The sequence below is a fragment of the Durio zibethinus genome, chromosome 5, assembly GCF_047325235.1.
Source record: "Durio zibethinus cultivar Kanyao isolate XHJ-2024 chromosome 5, ASM4732523v1, whole genome shotgun sequence".
In the NCBI taxonomy this organism is placed as follows: Eukaryota; Viridiplantae; Streptophyta; class Magnoliopsida; order Malvales; family Malvaceae; genus Durio; species Durio zibethinus.
In genome coordinates, this window is record NC_143166.1 from 3,113,432 (window position 1) to 3,133,301 (window position 19,870).

Here is a 19,870-nt window from a genome sequence, read left to right on the forward strand (position 1 = left end):
CAGTTGTCTTATAATCAGAGCAAAAAAATATAAACAGTATCTTGTCAATTACCTTAACATGAGTTTCTATCATTAGTTAACCTATGGTTCGTAAATTATAATGCAAAAAGCTTAATCTAGACTAGCTACTACCTATTTTTCTTTAGTAATGTTGTGACAAATTAAAAGTATTTAATAATAATATTTCATACTTGTATAGAAGACATTAGATATCCTCACTTTAGGGTATTTTGAGTGCAATCTCAATTGATTTCTTCTCTTTCTATATAGATAAAGTAAAGGAAAATAATAGTTAAAAATTAGATTAAAGCAATGATAGTCACCTAATAACAAAATAATAATAAAAAAAACTCACTTTGTTCTTCTTCTTCACTCCATGAAGATTCTGACACCAATCTCCTCCATAAAGTAATGCTTGCACTGTGTCAGGAGATAAAGAAGCACGATAAGTATCAATAACTCTACCTCCTGCACTAAAGGTAGCTTCTGAAGCCATTGTAGTGATAGGAATAGCAAGTATATCCCGAGCCATCTTGGATAAAATACGATACTTCAAAGTGCTCGCTTTTCACCATTCCAAAGCATGAAACTTAGTGGAATCTCTTTCACAGATAAAACAGCCTTCAGCTAGGTAGACATCTAAATCAGATTGTTATGGTTGAACAGTTTCAACTGATTTTACATAATTTGCAAATTCAAACCAACCAGAAGAAGAAGCTTATATATTCATACCACTAATACCATTATCATGCACTTGAGTTTCAGCACTATGCTCATTGCCAAATTGATACTTACAAGCATATTCATCATAAATCTCATAAAGGGCATCTCGAACTTTAGCAATATTTTTTTTTGTTTCTCTATCAGGGTACATTCGAGGAAAGCAAAACTCAATCGCCCTTATTTTGCACCTTTGATCCAAGATTGCTGCTATAGACATCAACAAATTACATTCTCCCCAATACTTATCAAATTTACTCTTCATCTTATGAACCATTGCTTGAACAAATTCATTTTCATCATTCATCATTTTATCCAACAACACTTTCACATGATAAACTTCATTCAGAAATAGGTTTGAAGTTGGATAATCACTTCCAGAGATGATTTTAGTGGCTAAATTAAAAACTTCTAAAATCTCACAAACTTTCTCCACCTTTTCCCAATCTTCATGACTTGGACAACATTCATAATGAGATTCTCGCTCTTTGAGTCTCGGAAACACTTCTTTGAATTTAATTACAATCGACAACATCTCAAATGTCAAATTTCAATGTGTTTTACAATCGAGAATGAGTTTTCTATCAGGTAACTGTAACTGTTGTACTATATCAGAAAATGAGTTAAGTCTTGCCTCATTTTGATTAATAAAACTGACACTTTCATGAACATCACCAATCACATTCTTAATCTCAGAAAGGCCATCTTGAACCATGAGATTTAAGATATGTGCACAACACCGAACATGAAATAATTTCCTCCACAAAGCAACATCCTATTTCTTGAAAAAGTGTCTTTAAGAATTCTAATCGCCACATCATTGCTTGAAGCATTGTCCAAAGAAAGTGTAAACACCTTGTTTTCAATTCTCCATTCCTTTAGACACTTAAAAATACAATCAGCAATCTCAACACCGCGACGAGGAGAAGGTATGTGAACAAAGCTAATAACACGCTTTTGTAATCTCCAATTAGAATCTACAAAGTGTGCTGTAAGAATCATGTACTCAATCTTTTGATTACTTGATTTCCACAAATCTGTTGTCAAACTAATCTTGCTAACAGTCTTCAACAATGCCTTTAATTTCTTTTTTTTTGCTTCATAAACTTGCATGCAATCCTTTTTAATAGTATTGCGTGATACCTTTTCCCATTCAGGCATCCCATGTTTTTGCATCATGTTAAAACCTTCCTCTTCTATAATCAAAAAAGGATGCCCGTGCATAAGTATCCAATGTGCAGCTGCTTCTCTCATCTTTACCATATCAAACTTGCCATCTGTGAGAGCAGGTAGTATCTGTACATCACCACATGTATTTACTGGCTGAAAGTTGATCATTTGTTGTTGATTTTGAAAATTTTTTCTCTTAACACAAGTTATCAAATGCCTCTTAAATTGAGTTGTACTTTTACTTGTATTTATTGCTAGCTTCTTCTTGCAATGGACACACTCTCCTTTTTTGGAACCATCAAAAAGAGTGACTTCTTTGAATTCTAACCAAACAGCAGATGTCTTTTACCTTTTTTTCTCATTACTTTCTTCACACTCTTTAGGGTCAGCATTATCACATTCTCTATCATTGGCATCAATGACTGGTGTTTTATCTGTGTTACCATTAGTGGCATCTAAAGCTTCATTCATTGAATCATTACCATCATCTGACACAATTCGACTAGTAAAAGAATTTATTGTCGGCTGAACTGGTATAGAAGAGATATCCGATGTGGTTGATGACATGTTTAGTTCCCTATAGCAAAAAAAAAAAAAAAGACAAATCAAAACAATAATATAATTTTAGGATCAAATAATAATGCAAACAAGTTGTTAGAAACATGTGCGGTAAATGTTATTGCCAGAAACATGCTAAACAAGTTGCGAGAACAAATTATTTGAAGAGTATAAAATTTTATTCTTTGGGAAAATATACTAATATTGTAGGAATTTTAATAAATTTAAGATTACCTACTTCTATAATAATTTCAATTTCTAAAATCAATTTCTTAAAATGAATATTTCTTATTAATTTTTACAATTATACATGCCTATTTAGTATTTATATAACATTAACTCAATCTCATTAGAAATAAGTGTCAGGTTATATTCTAACAAATCTAATATGCATAAAGAAGAAAAGTATTCACATTAAACAGTCCCCAATAAATTAGTGATGAACTATATGGAAGCTCAAATTATGATTATGACTAAAAACAATAGAGCCAATGACCTTTTTTTTTTTGTTAAATAATATGAACCATCCAAAAGTTTTTCTACTGATAAAACGTATTGTGCAAGTCTTGAAGTGGCCCAAATTCAATTACTTTCTTGCTAATAATATAGAGATTTTTGGTTTACAAAATTCAGTATTTAAATGCAACTTCACAAAGAACATACTACTTTTCACAAGTTTGCAACAAAAATAAAAGTATAATATGATAGTGTTTGACAAACAAATCAGAATTGAGAATATCAATACTAACAAATAGTTATAACACCTTGCCCCATTTCATTGTTGTTCTCGATCTGCATCCCCACAATATTCATAAGGGTATTTAATTTAGGCATTCATAAAGGTATTTAATTAAGGCATTCTTATTTAAACCACCTTTTAGCATGAATTGGAAGCCTAACATAAAAACATTTAATAAAAAAATGGCACTCAAAAAGTATGTCATGGAGAAAAGGCTACGTTGAGGGATCGGGTTCTGTTCAAGCTACTGCAAACGTCGAATGGGTGGAACGAGCTTACCTTTTAGAGAGAGGAGAAAGGGCTACGTTGAGGGATCGGGTTCTGTTCAAGATCGGGTTCTGTTCAAGCTACTACAAACGTCGAATGGGTGCTACTGCAAACGTTGAATGGGTGCAACTGCAAACATTGAATGGGTGGAACGAGCAGAGCTTCGTTGAGGGATCGGGTTCTGTTGAAGCTGCTGCAAACGTCGAATGGGTGCTACTGCAAACGTCGAATGGGTGGAACGAGCAGGGCTTCGTTGAAGGATCGGGTTCTGTTCAAGATCGGGTTCTGTTGAAGCTGCTGCAAACGTCGAATGGGTTCTGTTCAAGATCAGGTTCTGTTGAAGCTGCTGCAAATGTCGAATGGGTTCTGTTGAAGCTGCTGCTGAAGCTGCTGCAAACGTCGAATGGGTTCTGTTGAAGCTGCTGCAATCGTCGAATGGGTTCTGTTGAAGCTACTGCAAACGTCGAATGGGTTCTGTTCAAGATCAGGTTCTGTTGAAGCTACTGCAATCATCGAATGAGTTCTGTTGAAGCTACTGCAAACGTCGAATGGGTTCTGTTCAAGATCAAGTTCTGTTGAAACTGCTGCAAACGTCGAATGGGTTCTGTTGAAGCTGCTGCAAACGTCGAATGGGTTCTGTTCAAGATCAGGTTCTGTTGAAGCTGCTGCAAACGTTGAATGGATTCTGTTCAAGATCGGATTCTGTTCAAGCTACTGCAAACGTCGAATGGGTTCTGTTGAAACTACTGCTGAAGCTGCAGCAAACATCGAATGGGTTCTGTTCAAGCTTTTTAAAGAGAGGAGAAAAGGCTTTCGAAAGGGTGGAACAAGCTTGGAAGACAATGGAGTGGGATTCGGAAAGAAAAGGCGTCGCAAGTAGGGCTGTTGGTGAGTGAGAGAGACAAGGAGAAAGACTGAAGGAGAAAAGAGAAAGAAAGAAAATAAAATTTTAGGTTTTTTTAAGCTAAGGGTAAAAAAGTAATTTTATAAATAAAATAATAAAAATAAATATATAATAGAAAAGCTCGATTAGGCTCGCGAGCTACTCGAGCCGGATATAAGAATACTCGAATTCAACTCCATCAATAAGTCGAGCTACTCGAGCTTGAGCTCAACTCGATAATAATCGAATCGAATTCGAGTTTTCTTCGAATCGAATTCGAGTTTTCTTCGAATCGAACCCGAATAGCTTGCGAGTACTAATGTATCATTTACACTCCTAGAAAGGGCCGACCTTATTGGCGTAGAGAGGGAAAGGGTCACCATCTTTGTAATGGTGGTCGGAGGCGTCGGATCTAACATGGGAAATACAACAGAGGATTAAAACTCCAAGGAGTAAAAACGTAGGACAAATGCCGATGTTTTTCATTTTGGGTGGCAAATGTTGGATGATGAGATGAGAGACGGGGAGAGGAAGTGAGAAATTTTGGAGCGTAGAAAAACATGAACGAATGAAGGGAAAAGAGAGAGGTTTGATATAAGACAGAAACAGAAGGCTCTAATAACAAGGGGATTGGACAAGGGGTAGGCAGAAGTCCAACAAAAGATACAAACCCAACAAAAATCAGTGTCCAAAACCCAATCTAAACCAAACAAAACTCATCTTCGATAACACAAAGCAAAGGGTTAATGTATTTTTAACAAAGGGTTGTTCTTATAGTCAGTTGTCGGAAAATATTTTTTCTTTTTTCTTTCTGTACTGTTGCATTATCATAGAATGCTGTTAAAGCGTCTTCATGTGTAATAGAATAATTACTAGTATGAAATAATTTGGGAAATGAATCAACCCACAATCTGATTTGGCTTGGTTACAGCTTATTATACAGCAAGTTTTCATGGTAAATGAACTTCTATCTGATGAGCCTGTTGCAATCGCCACTTCAAGCCTCATAAAACATCCCAACCTCAAGTCGCTGTGGTAGCGGTACCCCTAGAGCAGGCAGTGCAGACCTACAGTTGTTGTGCAACACTTCATAGAAGGCAAGCATGAATCTATCAAACAAGCTGTTATTCTTGCCTATGTGAAACCTTGCCTTTCCTCGAACATGAATTAGCCAGCCATTTTCGACTCACTCAGGTCGGAAATCTCTTCTTGAACCTGTGAAGGATCGGAAGGTGAACAACTAGAACAGTTTTCTATGTGCAATCGCAAGCTATCCATAACTTGACTAACAAATTCATCTCCTTCAAGGTTTAGGGAATCCGCATAACCATACCGAATCCCACACGCATAAACTCCTCTAAGGCCTAATTTCTTTACCACAATCCTCTGTTGTGGAGCAACTTTAGGAACAAGTAAACATCTTTGTGTTGTAAAAATAGTGACCTTGTGAAGCGATCTCATGTTTTGAATATAATGTCCAAGGATGGGAGTCAATCCGTTTTGTATATTTGTGGAAAAGAAGCACAATCCGGGCACTCTTTGCACACTTGGGTCAGATAATAGCATTCCAAGTCTTCCCAAGTCAATCTTGTGAGTTAGTTCATACTTTATCTTCCTCTGTCTCCCATAGTACCAACCAAACATAATGAAGGCAAGAATGAAAGATATGGCAAATGGAATCCATCCACCTTCAGGAATTTTGTCAAAACCGCACTCACGAGGATGCCTTCCATTGTAAAAAAGATTATGAAGTGCAGTGCAACCAGCCATGGTGGTGTTCTCCATATAATGATAATGACCAGTGTCGGCAGTATAGTTGTGATGAGCATGACTAGACTAACAACACCCGAAAGCAAGATGTTATAAATTAGTATGATTTATAAGAAAATGTTTAATGGCTTGCTTAGAGAAAACAAAGTTGCACAATATGAGAAAAAATTATTTTAAAAAAGTGGTTTTGATGCTTCTTAGGTTAAAATATATAGCAAAATGGAATTTCATATTTGAACTGAAAGGTGAATAATAATATCAAGATGACATCAGAAACACCATTGCTTATGAAGATAACAACAATGCTTCACTTTAATTAGCATTAGCAACTATTCTTTAACATTATATGGTACCGAAGAAATGAGATGTTATAAGTACCAGAAAATTGGTTAATAATCAGAAAACAGCTTTTTAAAATTTTAAGCAATTAATAATAGCTGCTGAATGCAATCAAAGTAAACTGTTGAAGGTTTTTTTTACCATACCAAAAGCATTTCCGATATCTTGTCCATCTCCAAATATAAGTATAACTGCAATGCAAAAAACCATAAGGATGTAATTGACTTCTGGAGAGTAGACTTCTCCCTCTTTGTTGGAAGATGTGAGTACCACCTTGGCTCGAGGAAAGTAATCCAGTACAACAGATTGCTTGATGACACAAAAGGTGGCTGATATAAGTAACCGGCTTGCCACAATTGCAGCCAATGTGGCTATGATAAAGATTGGCCAGTAAATTGTTTTTGGCATAAACTTGTAAAATCCATCTATACCGTCATTGGGATTCTTGATCAGGTATGCTGTTTGTCCGGCATATGTCAGAACCAGTGATGGATGTATTGTAACTAAGAAAGCTATCTGTAGGAAAGGAGTGAGAAAGCCATTTTAGACACAGAAAAGGAAGCCTAAGATGTGATACATGTTATACATACTTACCTGAATGGATCTTCTGTTAAAATGAACCAGGTCTGCAAACATTGCTTCAGAACCTACATAAAATTTTAACCAGATAAAAGGGTATTAAAATCAGGTTTATGTTTGACAACGAAACAAAAGCTTAAACGATGAAAACAAATGTGTGTGCTTCCTATCCATCAAATTTTCAGTCAAAGATGAAAGCATCCGATGATGCAACTGAAGAATTTATCTAAGGTACTGATGCAATTCATTTTCTACCATCAAATTTAGTCTCTACTCATGTGCACTGTCATCCTATTCTCTATCCTGAGTTAAAATGGATGTGATTTGTGCCACCTTCTAGACGAGTGGAAGCGTTTACATGTTATTACAGGAAAGAGCCAGGATGAAACCATGAATGCAACTTATCACATGTTATGGCAGTATCCCAGCTTATCATAACAGCATTCACATCTAGTGATGACAAATGTTTCCCCAGCAATAGTTATTTCTTCTCGTCTTTTTTAATTTCCTTGAAAGATATAGTCAAGGTTTATAACCATAATTTACGGTGTGCAGGTTGTGGTTCTGTGCTCGCCATGCTCAAAAATTGGGTAAATCTCATACAAGTAAACAAATGAGATAGAAACAATCCAGTAGCTTATTTAACAATGATGGCACAGAACCTTATGTATTAAAGAATTACCTGTGATGCAGAGGATGGTACCATTAAGCATCAGCCAGCCTTCTTTTCCATTTCTCCAAAAGAAATAGATAATGTAGTCTGGTGATAAAGCCTCGAATATGCTGGGGTAGTGATGTATAATGCTATAAATTCCAACAAGGGGAGTGCTCAAGGTCCAGGCACCCATGATCATGGAAAACAAAAAGCTCACTCCAGAGGTTCCATACCTCTGCAGTACGAACAGAAGCAAAAGAACTACTGGAGAAAGTGTTTCAACTAAAGCTGCAATTCACAAATCAGCAACTTGTAAAGCTAAAGGAAGTTGATTGATCACACATATGTACTAAATTGAGTCATGAGCACTTTAACAATTTATGCCCCCTTAGAAAGAACAATAATCCTTAACCTGAAATTAGATTATAGTCAATGAAGTTGTTATCTGATATAGATTAAACTCAAAATATTTCATAAAGCTGTTATTTAACTTTTCCATATGATAGCTTTTGTCGTAGGACACACCCCCCCCCCCCCCCCTAAAAAACCAAAAAGAAGGTTAGTAAAAGTGAATCCGACAGGTATGATAGTAGCGGTTTTTGTTTCTTTTTATTTATATATTTATTTTTGAATCTTAACAGTTATTCTATGGAATATTAGACTTTAGCAACACAAAAAAACACACTAATTGAGAGACTGCCATTCTAGAATGATAGCTTCTGCTCACAGCATCGATCTAACAAGGGTAAGACTAAAACATTTAGTACAGGAACAACTTATTTGAGTATAGCTGAGTAGAAAGGCAACGACATCCCCATAGTTCAAAAGCTTAAAATACTTACATTTGTTGACAGAAGGAAATGGTGGCCTTAGTCCATTCATTGCTGACAGCACTCTCAAAATATTTGGAATGCTAATGTAAAAAAGAAACCTCAAATAATTACTGAGGAAACAGGAACAAAGAAATAATTGTGGAAACAAACCTGAGATTGCTGGAGTAAGAATAACATCACCAATTAGCATACATGTACCTAACATGGAAATGAAAAGCAACACCCTTCTAGCAACAATACTTCTTTCAAAAACTTTTCCAAGTCTAGTTTTCCCCTTGTTGTCCTCGTGAAGTACAGGGCGTGATTGGCTAGATTTTAAATCAGAATGTTTCGAAGAAAGAATACCGATATTCATATTTCTACAGAGTAAAGAATACAAGGCAAATGTTCCACCTGCATCCAATCAGTTATTGGCCAAGTCAAGAAAAATCATATTCAGTAGTACTTGAAAAAATAAAGAAAAACTTTAGGCTACCTTAATGAAAAGGCAAGATAATATCTCAAAGAAACTAGTTAGTGAAAATTTTTAGACTATGAGGATTAAAATTCCAATCATATATATCAAACTAAATTGAGCAGCATTGCAAACCCAACAATTATGAGGGCAAGCATGAGCACATCCAAGAAACTAATAAAAATAAGCTCTTAAAGCCAGCAAGTGAAAAAAGAACATCTAATTATAAAACAATTATTTAAAGCACTTATCTTGCTTAAAAGAAAAAAAGGGTCTTGGAAATGGAAACATACAGAAACTAAATACAGAACAAATTATGCTGGCTAGCTTACAATCACAAAGATTTGCAATGTTAACAAGAAAATTTGTTTCATGCCTTCACCCTGATCATCTGCCTTAAGAGCTATACTGGCATACTTGACAACCCCAATGAGTGTAAGAGTCCAAAACATAATGCTATAGATTCCCAAGTAGTCTTCTTCAGTTGGAGATTTTAAGTGCATTGATGGATATGCATACAGAGGGGATGTTACAAGCCCTCTAAATACAACTCCTAGAGTCTTGCACCCAAGTAACTGATTGCCACATCTACCAGTGTCCTGACTTCAAGACAATTGAGTCAATATATAAATTTGGATTCAAATCCATTATATTTTCAAAAACCAAAGACAAAAATAGAACTGTCCGAATTTGTAAGCCAGTCAAGACTAATCAGGTTGCAATATCTGAACTTTCTGGTCCATTTAAAAACAGGAAAAAAAGAAAAAGAAGAGTGATTAAATTGCAACATGAAAAACCAATTACAGCCTAAAAAGAATTCCGATCGAAACTGAGAGAGAACAAAGATAATGGAAGCATAACCCAGAAACTCAAAACTGGAAACAACCCACCGCAAGAACAATCTACCCGGAGTAATAGGCATGAGAAGTGATGAGAAACAACATTGTTGTCCATAGACTGAACCATGGTATTGGTGGTGCAGTCGTGAGGGAAGTGAAGAGAGTCCAAGTGATGAGGATTGGCAGAAGCAGAATCAATAACCACTTCCAATATATAACCAGCTTTTGCCTTGTTGCTCAGCTTGCCAGAATACAAAGAAACATGCAATACAAAGATCCAAGGACGTGAAACATTAAATGAAACGCGGTGGGGACACAAATATGTATGGTGGCTGACGTGTCTTAAGACAAATTAATTGTACTATACGGAAATATCGGGATTTGGTTTTAGGAAAGTAATTTGCTACGTCGCATAATATGATTGGATAAAAAAAGTGCACGTGCACTTGGAGTTCGAGTTCAGGAATCTTTTGCCCTTTGACTGAAATTTTGTTTGAATAAGTCAGGCTTTGACCCAAAGTCAAATTTATATATATATATATATATAGAGAGAGAGAGAGAGAGAGAGTTAAAACTGATAATGGATGAATGGCAGGGATAAAAAATTTCTTAAGTGAAAATTTAATAATTTATAAATTTTAATTAAATTAATGAGTTATCTTGAAAATAAGTTAGTTTTTTTTTGTTGTTTCTAACTTTTTTTCATTAAAAATTATATATAAGTTTATCATTAAATTAAATATTTCGGTGCAAAACGTAAGTAAATAAGATTAACAAAAGGTAAACGAAAGATTTTACATCGGTAGTTTTTTTTAATTTTTGCAAATGTGCATCAATTGATTTGTTGCATTGAATTAAGTCAATAATCAAGTGACCGATTGATTTTTTTCGTCTCATTTTTTCTCCATCTTTTATATTTTTTTATGGATCAGGATGGTCAAATGGATAGATAGGCTTAGATGTTAGGTTGTTAGACTAGATTGGGCTTTGACTGAAATTTTGGGCAAACCCAACTTGCTATAATACGGAGCCCATTAAAAAACGAATCTGTCAAAATCTATAATCAACGCTTAATTAGAGAAAACAATTTGACTCGTATTCGCGGATTTTGATCCCATCTTATTTTTTAGAGTTAATTTTTTTTTTAATTTGAGTATTCGGGTCGGGTCGAATAATAAAAGGAAAAAATGGAAATCAGGTTTGGATCAAATTTTAAGCAAATTCAATCCTACTGGATCTGCCATATAAAAAAATTTATTTCTTTAATTAATTAATTAATTTTATATTTATATATATTTAATTTTATATTTATATTAAAATAATATTTTATATTTTTAAAAAATAATATTTTATTAATTTCGGATTGAGTCGAATCAAATCAAATTAAGTATAATTTTATATAATTTAAGTCAGGTCAAATTCAGTTATGAAAAAATTTTGATCAAATCGAATTCAATTATTATATATATAATCGATTTGGATTCGGAGCGAGTAATAACCTTCTCGACTTAATCCGTTACTATCCATACGCTCAACACTAGATCAAATCTTTCTGATAATTTTTTAGATTTCCCATATTATATATCGTTATAGTTTAAACTTTGGAGTTTTTATCATTAATCATATGAATTATTGATAAATTATTAAAATTTTAATTTTAATAAAAAAATTTAAATTTTAATATTTTTAAATATATAAAAAAAACTTTAAAAATATTTGCTAAAAATTTCAAGTTTAAATACTTGAAATGAAATATTCCAAAAGATAGGCTTAATGTCAATGCAAATATTCCATTCCAATAACAAATCAAAACAATGAAATAATATTTTTATTTTCAATCTTTTTCTAAAGTTTATTTTCATGCCTTTTTAATTAAAATTCACTATATCAGAACATTTAACTTAATAATATATTAATATATTTTTTTATATTCAAAGAATTTAATTTAATATTTTCTCTAAATAAAAAGATTACTATTATAAAAATAAAATCCTCTAAATTTTCGATCATTTTTTATTTTCTTCATACATCTCATTCGTATTATCATGTTAATATATGTGCATGTCATTATTAGTTTTTTTTTTTTAAACAATGAGAATTTCTTTATTTTTATTTTTTTAAATTAAAAGTTTAAAAGTTTAAAAGTTCAAATTAATAAAATAATTATGAAAAATCTGAATGGGGTCCACCCAATCTGGAATTGTATTAAGGATGGGTATACATAATCTAAAAATGTCAAAGGCTTCTTCACCTAAAACAAAAGTTACAGTCATATTATAAATGGACAAAAACCCTAAATCTCCATCATTCCTTTTTTTCCAACATACAGCTGTGAGAAAGTGCTTGGCTCACTCTCATGACTTGTTCTGCCTTCCATCACCACCGTCGGATTTGTCTGATAATTCCCCCACATTCAAAATTCGAAGGTGTTCAATGGTGGTGATTTAAGGTGCAGGTGAGAATAAAGAGAAGGTAGGAACATTTTAGGTTTAATGTGGGGTCCCCAGTTTCACATCTTGTCTGGGGATAAGTGGAGTTTCAAACGGAAGAAGACAATCCCAAGCCAAGTAGGCAGTAGATGTTGAAGAATTTGAGCTACAGATATCACCCAACCACAATGACATTACACTAATGATTGGAGCATTTCTTGAATTTTAGAAGGTACCCATTTTCCCTCTATACCTAAAAATTAGTACTAGTAATTGTTTATTCACAATGGAAACAGCAAAATTTAGCTTAGTGACAAAGTAACCTGAACAAGCAGGACCTGACACCATTTTTGACAAATTGCAATTACTGTATCATCAATAATTCAGGCATATTCAGCAGCACATGAATAGGTTTTTTAGTATTTAAAATAATTAAAAATTGATTTTTTATAAAAAAAATATAAAATAGATAAGTTATTCGGTAAATAATTAAAAATCGTATATTTCATATGACTAATAAAACTTTAATCCAAACCTTTTAATTAAAGATGAGAACTTTAACAAATTAAGCTATCTACTTGTCGATAAAAAATTGAATTTTGATAATACGACAAATCAACCAGGAAGATATATGGCATTATAGCAGCCTTGGGAGATGAGGATGTTGACTATATTGGATGACTCATTGTTGGATTTATATGCTTTTGTGTTTCATTAAGAAGGCAAGGACGACAACAATGGATTCACTCATATTCTCCCCTATTGATTGCTTCAAGTGCTTTTATAAATCTCAAAAGGCCTATAACAACAAAAGAATCCTCAATTTATAAGCAAGTAGCAAAGATGCTGTTCTTCTGTTTCTATGATCTAATTGATGACTGAGTTTCGACCTCTCTCAGGTCAATGTCCTCAGGCCTCATGTTGGATGATTTGAAATTAAACAGAATCTGGCAAAGCACAATTGCCTTCACACCTGGGTCAAGGTTCAGGATTATTCTGACCATAAAGAAACCATTCGCTTTGGCTGGTGTCCTTTGTGATCAATCAAAAATTGGAAACAACAATTTCGAATGGCTTTTTCTTTCCTTTTTTTTTTTTTCTCTCTTTTCCTCTTTTCACCCTTCTTTTTTTTTTTTCTTGCTTCCCCTTCACGTTCCATTTGATTCAAAGAGCAAATCTTTTTCTCATAAAAGTACAAAACTAATTTAAGTATCAAAATCCAACAATTAATAGTAGAAATAGTATGGTGTAAAAAAGTGAACTACAATCCTATACTTAATCTAATTAATTCATACAATAACATTTAAAAATTTAAAATTTAAATTTCAATACTTATAATTTCTTCTTTTGTTCGAGATTGAAATGTGCTTTGTGAAAAAAAGTAAACTATTTTACATTCATGCATGATTCATTCAGCCCTCTTCCTATACAATTAATTTCAAACAAAGCATGAGCTATGCTGAAGTAAGAGCAAGCAGTATCATATTTCAATAAACTAAAATTCCTTAACCTTTGGTTCTAATAATAGTGATAGTGCCTCTCCCTTGAGTGTGTATTTTGGTAAGGGCCACTACAGCTTTTCCAGAAAGGCCAGGACCATTGGCAGATATGCATGGCCTACAAGCAAACTCCCCTACTGGGTGCCTCACCGGCCTTGTTGGTGGCATTAGAATCCTTTGATTAATGTCGTCTAGGGTCATGTTACCTTCAATCCCACCAGGCTTCACTAATGCAAATGGATAAACAACCCTTGTTATCACCCTTTTCTTCTTCTTATCGTTACTTCCTTAAACACGTCAAAAAATAAGTGTTAGTTACAACAAACAACATAATAATAAAAAACTAAGGATTTCCTTTGTGTCAGTGGAATAGATCAATTTACCAGAAGAAGAAATGGGGTCAGTGGAAAGTTGGGGGTCTTTGTTAAAAACTGCTCTGGTCTTCACTGATCCTTTGTAAGAAGAAGATGATGAATCAAGAGCTCCAGGGCTGCCTGGTATTGCCTCTTCTGGTTTTTTCATCTCTGTAACAATGTTTGCTTCATCACTGCTTACTGATGTGCTCAGTGGGTCATCTAAAGTTTGTGGTAATAGAAAAATAAAGAAACAAAATCCATATTGAACATTATTAGAACATTCAACATTGTCAAGTGAATTTAAATGATTTGATGGCAAAAAGTGCGTACATCTACATGGAGTGTTTTTAAACTTTACCTGAAACTCCATTAATGCTTGTTAACTGGCTCATGCAGCTGAAATTCTCAGAAAGGCCCCTGTTGCAGCTAGAATTCCAGTAGCTCTGCATAATAACAGTGGAACCAGTCAGTATTTCTTTGAAATGGTTTGCTAAAGCTAGCCAAATTCAGATCACGTTATTTGCTTGAAAAAAGAAGAACAAAAACAAAAAGCGTCGAAAATTACCTTTGCCAGATCATTTAAGCCATTGATTTGATCATGATCACTGTATAATAACAGGCGCCTTCGTTTGGACCGTTCACTGAATTCAAGTAACGCATCTTCCAGATACCCAGAAGAGAAATCAGAGTCTAGATGTGGAAAAAATGGGGCAGTTCCATCCATGACTGCATTCGCATGCAGAAGAACAAAAATGGGTTAAACCCGTTTTAAACTAAAATATGACTTTAAACCTATCCAAGAAAAAAAAGAACAATCCCGGACAAACAACAGTGAAAGAAAGGCTCAAAGACAATAAATATATAAAAGACGTTTTGTACCTAAAGACGTGTCTGCGTTGAGAACTCCAAGGTTTTGAAGATCCCAACCTAGGGAAGCGCTATGGAGGCTGCTGTTAGAGTAAGCCATAGAGTAAAGCTCATCCGTTTTTGTTGGGGCTGATGTTGTCTTACGGAGCTAAAATCATGGAAAAAAATGGTTCTATACTTGTATTTATTGTAATGGTTTGATTAGGTTGTGCTAGAAGAAGTGACCTGGGTGACAATTACATGATGGTACAAGGAAGCAGAGAGTCAGTCAACGGCCATGGAGAGAACAAAGTGTGTGTTTCTTGGGATAAGGAAAATATATTAAGGGATCAAGCTTTTTTTTTTCAAATTTTTTTGGGTCTCTGTTCTTCTGCTTTGCTGGGGTTTGGAATTTATGTGGGCTTTGGTACATGGGGACCAAATAATTGCAAAAATTATGATATCATATGCTGCTGTTTTTCACGAAAAAGCAAAGGGATTGTTGAGAGTAAAAAACAGACAAGAAAACCTGGCTAGACATAATTCAAATTTCAGCTTTTTCTTTTTTCTCTTCTTTCTGATATGGTTACCAACCGTTTCTCCTTGTGGGAACTTTTCCTTTTATTTTTGCTTCCACATTCTCACCATTATGTGGATATAGGGCCCACTACTTGGCATGCTTGTGGGGTCATTGATAATGTGCAGCATTTCAGCAACAAATAAGAAGCAGAAGATGAAGAATTGATGTAGGACAAACAGGGGTCCAAAGCTTTTTTTTTTTTTTTGTTGGAGTTTGGTGGTCCAAAAACTTAGTCTAGGTGTGTGTTACTCACCATTTGTTTCGTGTGGAATTTCTGATTGATGTTTGATCTGAATGTGGAACAAGCTTCTCTTGTGTCTCTCTCTTTTTTGGGGTCATATGGATTAGAGCTACGGACTATTGTACGTCAAGATCGTCACAACTGTATGTGAACAACGAGTATAGCTGTACTGGATTTTTAGTTTCAATAATCAAAATTCAATTTCTGATAATCTCAAATGTATAAAAAAAATATAGAGCACTGCTGAGAGGATCATAGCGACGAAGATCAGCTAGATTCCTGGAGTTGGGCCCTGTTTCAATGTTGAGCAAATGAAAATAATCCATGCAAGTTCTTTCTGATGGAACTGATGGATATATCTGCGGATAAACATGGGGAGACATGTTTTGAGATATAATCCATGGTCCGAACGTTCCATGGAACTCGATCGTTTGGTTGCAACAACCAACCATAACAAGAACAATACCAGCAGAGTGAAAAGCCAAATTTGGTTGCAATTGATGAACTCCTTGTAGGACTGAAATATTGAGCCTACACTCGAATTTGGTGGATGGCAATCTCCAAACAAGTAACTGTAAGTAAAAAATTAATCAATTTCCCCATTTTATCATTTTAGAATCTCAAATTCTCCTAATTCAGGTGAAATCTTTATCTCCTACACAAAAGCAAGCAACGCAAAGAAGGGGCATGAGGAACATAACATGTTTCTCCAACTCTGCAATAAAGATATTTGTTAGAAGCTAAATCCCATCAGATTGGAGCAGCGAAAACATGGAAATTTTTAGGCTTCTGTTTGGAAGCTACTAATGATGACATTTGGTAGCCTCTATGAATGCAAATTGATTGATAATTAGTGGTTTTATCTGATTTAGAATTTTTTTTTGGGCTGAAGCTTTCTGTTATATATATTAATCTTGGTTTTTCAGCTCAGCCTAGGAATGCTTATGATGGCATTTGATATAAAATAAGGGAAAAGTTATGGATTCTATAGAATTTTGTTGACAATTTCAGATATGATGCAATTTTATAGATGGTCGATTGAGAAGCAATGGAAGCGTCTTCAATTGTTTTAGACCTTTTTTCATCATTTGGGATAATCTCATATTTAGTAATTGAATGTGATATCTCTATTTCTAAAATGTGTAATGTGATATGTGTTGAAGTAAAAACTCTCATTGAGAGGTTCAGAATTACAAAAAAAAGAAAAAAGAAAAGGATTACATTAATGATTAATGGTTCAACTCAGACTGACAATGCTCATTTGCTCAATATGCTGAAGCCAGGAAAATAATTGGGGAAAAACAAGGCAAAACAAATACTAAAAATAAAAAAGTTCGGATGAAAATTGTTTATGGGGTTAGAACAAGTTCTAACAAATTTTGTTCTTATTAGTTTTTCTCTCGCTGACATATTTCTTCCAGTAAGCAGTGATTTCCCTCTGGGTCTCAATAGCAGTCTTCTTGACAGTGCCATTTATGCCAACCTCTTCGTCAGCCATAGCCAGTTTGGCATTGACCTTTGCAGGGAGGGTATCCAGCTCATGGAGCACCTTTTGGATGTCAAGCACAAGACGCTCAGCTAAGGTGCGGGAGAAGTCTTCCCTGATGACAACACGGAGCACAGTGATATGCTGAGCATCTTCTGGCATGGTGTAGGCAGGCACAATCCAACCGTATCGCCGCAACATCTCAGATATCTCGAATTCATCATGTTGCTTGTTGTTCTTTAGAGAAAAGGCCACCAGAGGAACCCCATTGTCCTTCGACACAATGTTAAAGCGCCCTGTTTTTTCCAATCCTTCTCTCAGGACCATAGCATTTTCATGACAGTTTTCCATAACATTTCTGTATCCCTGTAGTTAAAACATCGTTGCATCACATTAGTTGGTACATTGAAAACAAAATTTATTGAACTCAACTGAATAAATTTTGCATTTACAAGCCTTAACTAGCTAGGTTCTCACCTCATAACCCAAACGGATTAGTTGATAATACTGAGCAATGACTTGGCTAGAACCTGCAGATAACAAATACACAAGTTTAGTGTTGGTTTTGCTGTATATTGTCAATACAAAAAAGGAAAAAAAAAACGTGGAAAGTTTGAGCATCAAGGAAATTGGATTGGAGTAGTCACCTTTGGAGAAATTGAGAGTGAATGTGGGTTGATCAGCTCCAAGATAGTTAATGTGGAAAATAAGTTCTTCAGGCAAGTCTTCCTTGCTCCTCCAGATAACCCAACCAATTCCAGCATAGACAAGACCATATTTGTGGCCACTAACATTAATGCTTTTCACAAGGGGAAGCCTGAAGTCCCACTCTAGCTCAGGGTACAAGAATGGTGCAATAAATCCACCACTAGCTGCATCAACATGAATTGGGGTATCCCATCTGCAGAAGAGATAATCGGAGATAAATTAAATTTAGCACTTGATATTTCAAATGTTTAAAATCTGTTACTGCAAAATTGATATGTACCCAGTTTCCTTGTTCTTTTCTACCAAGAGATTGTTTAGAAGCTTGACATCTTCAAATTCTCCATTGAGGGTGGAACCCAGGATAGCAGCAACACAGATGGTGTTTTCATCTACCATTTCCACAGCTTTTACAGGGTCCATCACATAGTAACCTTCCCTCAGCTTCACTTCCTTCAACTCTACTTCAAAGTACCTCGCAAATTTCTCCCAGCAAACCTGAACATTGGCTCCAGTGACAATGTTGGGTTTGTCATAAGGTTTGCCTTCGGCCTTGCGCTTGTTCTGCCATTTTCTCTTGAATGCAAGGCCAGCCAACATGATTGCCTCGGATGACCCAACTGTTCCCACTCCAACAGCAGCCTCGGAGTCACCAAGTGGTGCATTGAAAAGGTGTGCTATCATGTTCACACAACGATTCTGCATCAAAAGTACATTTTTACCTTTTGGTAATCTGAAAATTTTACAGGATTCAGGATAATGTTTCTTTCCTATATTATGATGGTAAAACAAATTTTATTCCTAGACTTTTTGTTCGTTACAACTGGATTGACACTATGACCAAAGAGGCAAAGACGATTCAAGCGTTAGACTTTTCTTTGAATTGCTGCTTCACTTTTTCTTGATTTATTGTGGCAAAAACCAAAACGTCTTTTGGATCTTTGTTATTTTGTAATACAAATTGAATTCTATGAGCTTATGAGAAAGGTTGAAAGAAATTTGCTAAAAATAGGGGGAAAAAACTAAAACATGAAGAGAGGAGAGAGTCAGAGGGATATGTATTATACCTGAAGCTCGGTGGTGACAGGGTACTCATCCATGTCAACATAGTTCTTGTTAATGGAATCCATTATAAGCTTATCACATTCAGGCTCCATCCAGGTAGTAACAAAAGAGGCAAGGTTCAACCTTGGGTTCCCATCAAGCATCAGCTCATCGTTGATAATCTGATATGCAGCCTCTTTTGGTATTGAGTTCTCTGGCATCTTGAACCTGCAATATTTTCCGTATAAATTATCCACTTTTTCACCATGAAATCAATGCCTGTTTAGATTTCCACATATTATGCTATGCATCCAAAAGTTGGGATCATGGGATTACCTGGGAAGTGAGGTTCGGACATAGCGAGAGGCAAAAGTGGAGTGAATTGAGACATCAGTCTGAGAAGCTGTCTTAGATAGGACCATGGCTGATGTATTAAGAAATCAAAATACTATAAAAATGAATAAAATTTTCTAAAAAAAATACAGAGAGATCAAAGAAGTTTGTATGAAGCTAAAGCTGTTGTTGCTTCGTGAGGGAGGCATTGGGAGGCAACTGGTATTTATAGGGAGGCTTTGGCAGCGTAGAATCAGTACGCAAGACTTTACCCCATTTGGCCATTCCTCTAAAAGCAAGTAGCACTCTTACAATACCAAATTTGGCCCTGTTAAGTTCCCAATTATTGGTCCAAAAAAGAAAAGAGTCTAGAATTTGAAGGAATAAAAAAAAAAAGCCTTGTTGGGTATTTTACTTGCAAACAAAACAATGGCAATATATGGTCAGCAGCACAGGTCAAAACAAGCAATCGCAGCACGGTTTAGACGCTTATGAACCCTGGTAGGATGTTTCTGCTCATTGGCTTGCCAATAGCCACCCACTGA

General features: G+C 35.0%; 2 protein-coding genes and 2 pseudogenes across 5 annotated transcripts; all 4 read right to left on the reverse strand.

The window, feature by feature from the left end:
* Nucleotides 1–220: 220 nt before the first annotated feature.
* On the reverse strand, nucleotides 221–1,896 carry LOC149518683 (zinc finger BED domain-containing protein RICESLEEPER 2-like; annotated as a pseudogene).
* A 3,297-nt stretch (nucleotides 1,897–5,193) lies between these two features.
* Nucleotides 5,194–10,035, reverse strand: LOC111281495 (putative potassium transporter 17; annotated as a pseudogene). Its single transcript, XR_016342089.1, has 7 exons — nucleotides 9,858–10,035; nucleotides 9,350–9,570; nucleotides 8,523–8,906; nucleotides 7,708–7,968; nucleotides 7,041–7,093; nucleotides 6,593–6,962; nucleotides 5,194–6,168 (listed from the first exon to the last, which is right to left on the reverse strand). The product of XR_016342089.1 is annotated as a putative potassium transporter 17 (transcript).
* Nucleotides 10,036–13,537: 3,502 nt separating this feature from the next.
* Nucleotides 13,538–16,318, reverse strand: LOC111281494 (uncharacterized). Of its 2 annotated transcripts, XM_089760601.1 has the most exons (6): nucleotides 15,770–16,318; nucleotides 14,970–15,182; nucleotides 14,656–14,816; nucleotides 14,449–14,533; nucleotides 14,118–14,309; nucleotides 13,538–14,021 (listed from the first exon to the last, which is right to left on the reverse strand). In XM_089760601.1, the coding sequence occupies exons 2-6, from the start codon at nucleotides 15,055–15,057 to the stop codon at nucleotides 13,741–13,743; spliced, it is 807 nt and encodes a 268-aa protein (XP_089616727.1). In that variant the 5' UTR covers nucleotides 15,058–15,182; nucleotides 15,770–16,318; the 3' UTR covers nucleotides 13,538–13,740. The 2 variants fall into 2 exon arrangements, with proteins under 2 accessions (XP_089616727.1, XP_022725173.1); XM_022869438.2 differs by lacking the exon at nucleotides 15,770–16,318 and having other exon boundaries at nucleotides 14,970–15,704.
* A 641-nt stretch (nucleotides 16,319–16,959) lies between these two features.
* LOC111281776 (glutamate decarboxylase) lies at nucleotides 16,960–19,870 on the reverse strand. 2 transcript variants are annotated; one of them, XM_022869437.2, is made up of 6 exons: nucleotides 19,329–19,870; nucleotides 19,016–19,220; nucleotides 18,232–18,647; nucleotides 17,891–18,144; nucleotides 17,721–17,773; nucleotides 16,960–17,609 (listed from the first exon to the last, which is right to left on the reverse strand). In XM_022869437.2, exons 1-6 carry the CDS (start codon nucleotides 19,412–19,414, stop codon nucleotides 17,127–17,129), a joined length of 1,497 nt encoding a protein of 498 aa, XP_022725172.1. In that variant the 5' UTR covers nucleotides 19,415–19,870; the 3' UTR covers nucleotides 16,960–17,126. The 2 variants fall into 2 exon arrangements, with proteins under 2 accessions (XP_022725172.1, XP_089616725.1); XM_089760599.1 differs by having other exon boundaries at nucleotides 17,721–18,144; nucleotides 19,329–19,728.

Excerpts from the sequence above, each read along its gene's own strand:
- LOC111281776 (XM_089760599.1), bottom strand. The coding sequence starts at position 19,414 with ATGGTCCTATCTAAGACAGCTTCTCAGACTGATGTCTCAATTCACTCC. Across the intron at positions 18,648-19,015 it reads CTGTCACCACCGAGCTTCAG|AATCGTTGTGTGAACATGAT; the intron begins GTATAATACATA and ends CTTTTGATGCAG. Across the intron at positions 18,145-18,231 it reads GAAAAGAACAAGGAAACTGG|ATGGGATACCCCAATTCATG; the intron begins GTACATATCAAT and ends TCTCTTCTGCAG.
- LOC111281494 (XM_089760601.1), bottom strand. The coding sequence starts at position 15,057 with ATGGCTTACTCTAACAGCAGCCTCCATAGCGCTTCCCTAGGTTGGGAT. Across the intron at positions 14,817-14,969 it reads CAACGCAGACACGTCTTTAG|TCATGGATGGAACTGCCCCA; the intron begins GTACAAAACGTC and ends ATGCGAATGCAG. Across the intron at positions 14,534-14,655 it reads GCTTAAATGATCTGGCAAAG|AGCTACTGGAATTCTAGCTG; the intron begins GTAATTTTCGAC and ends GTTATTATGCAG.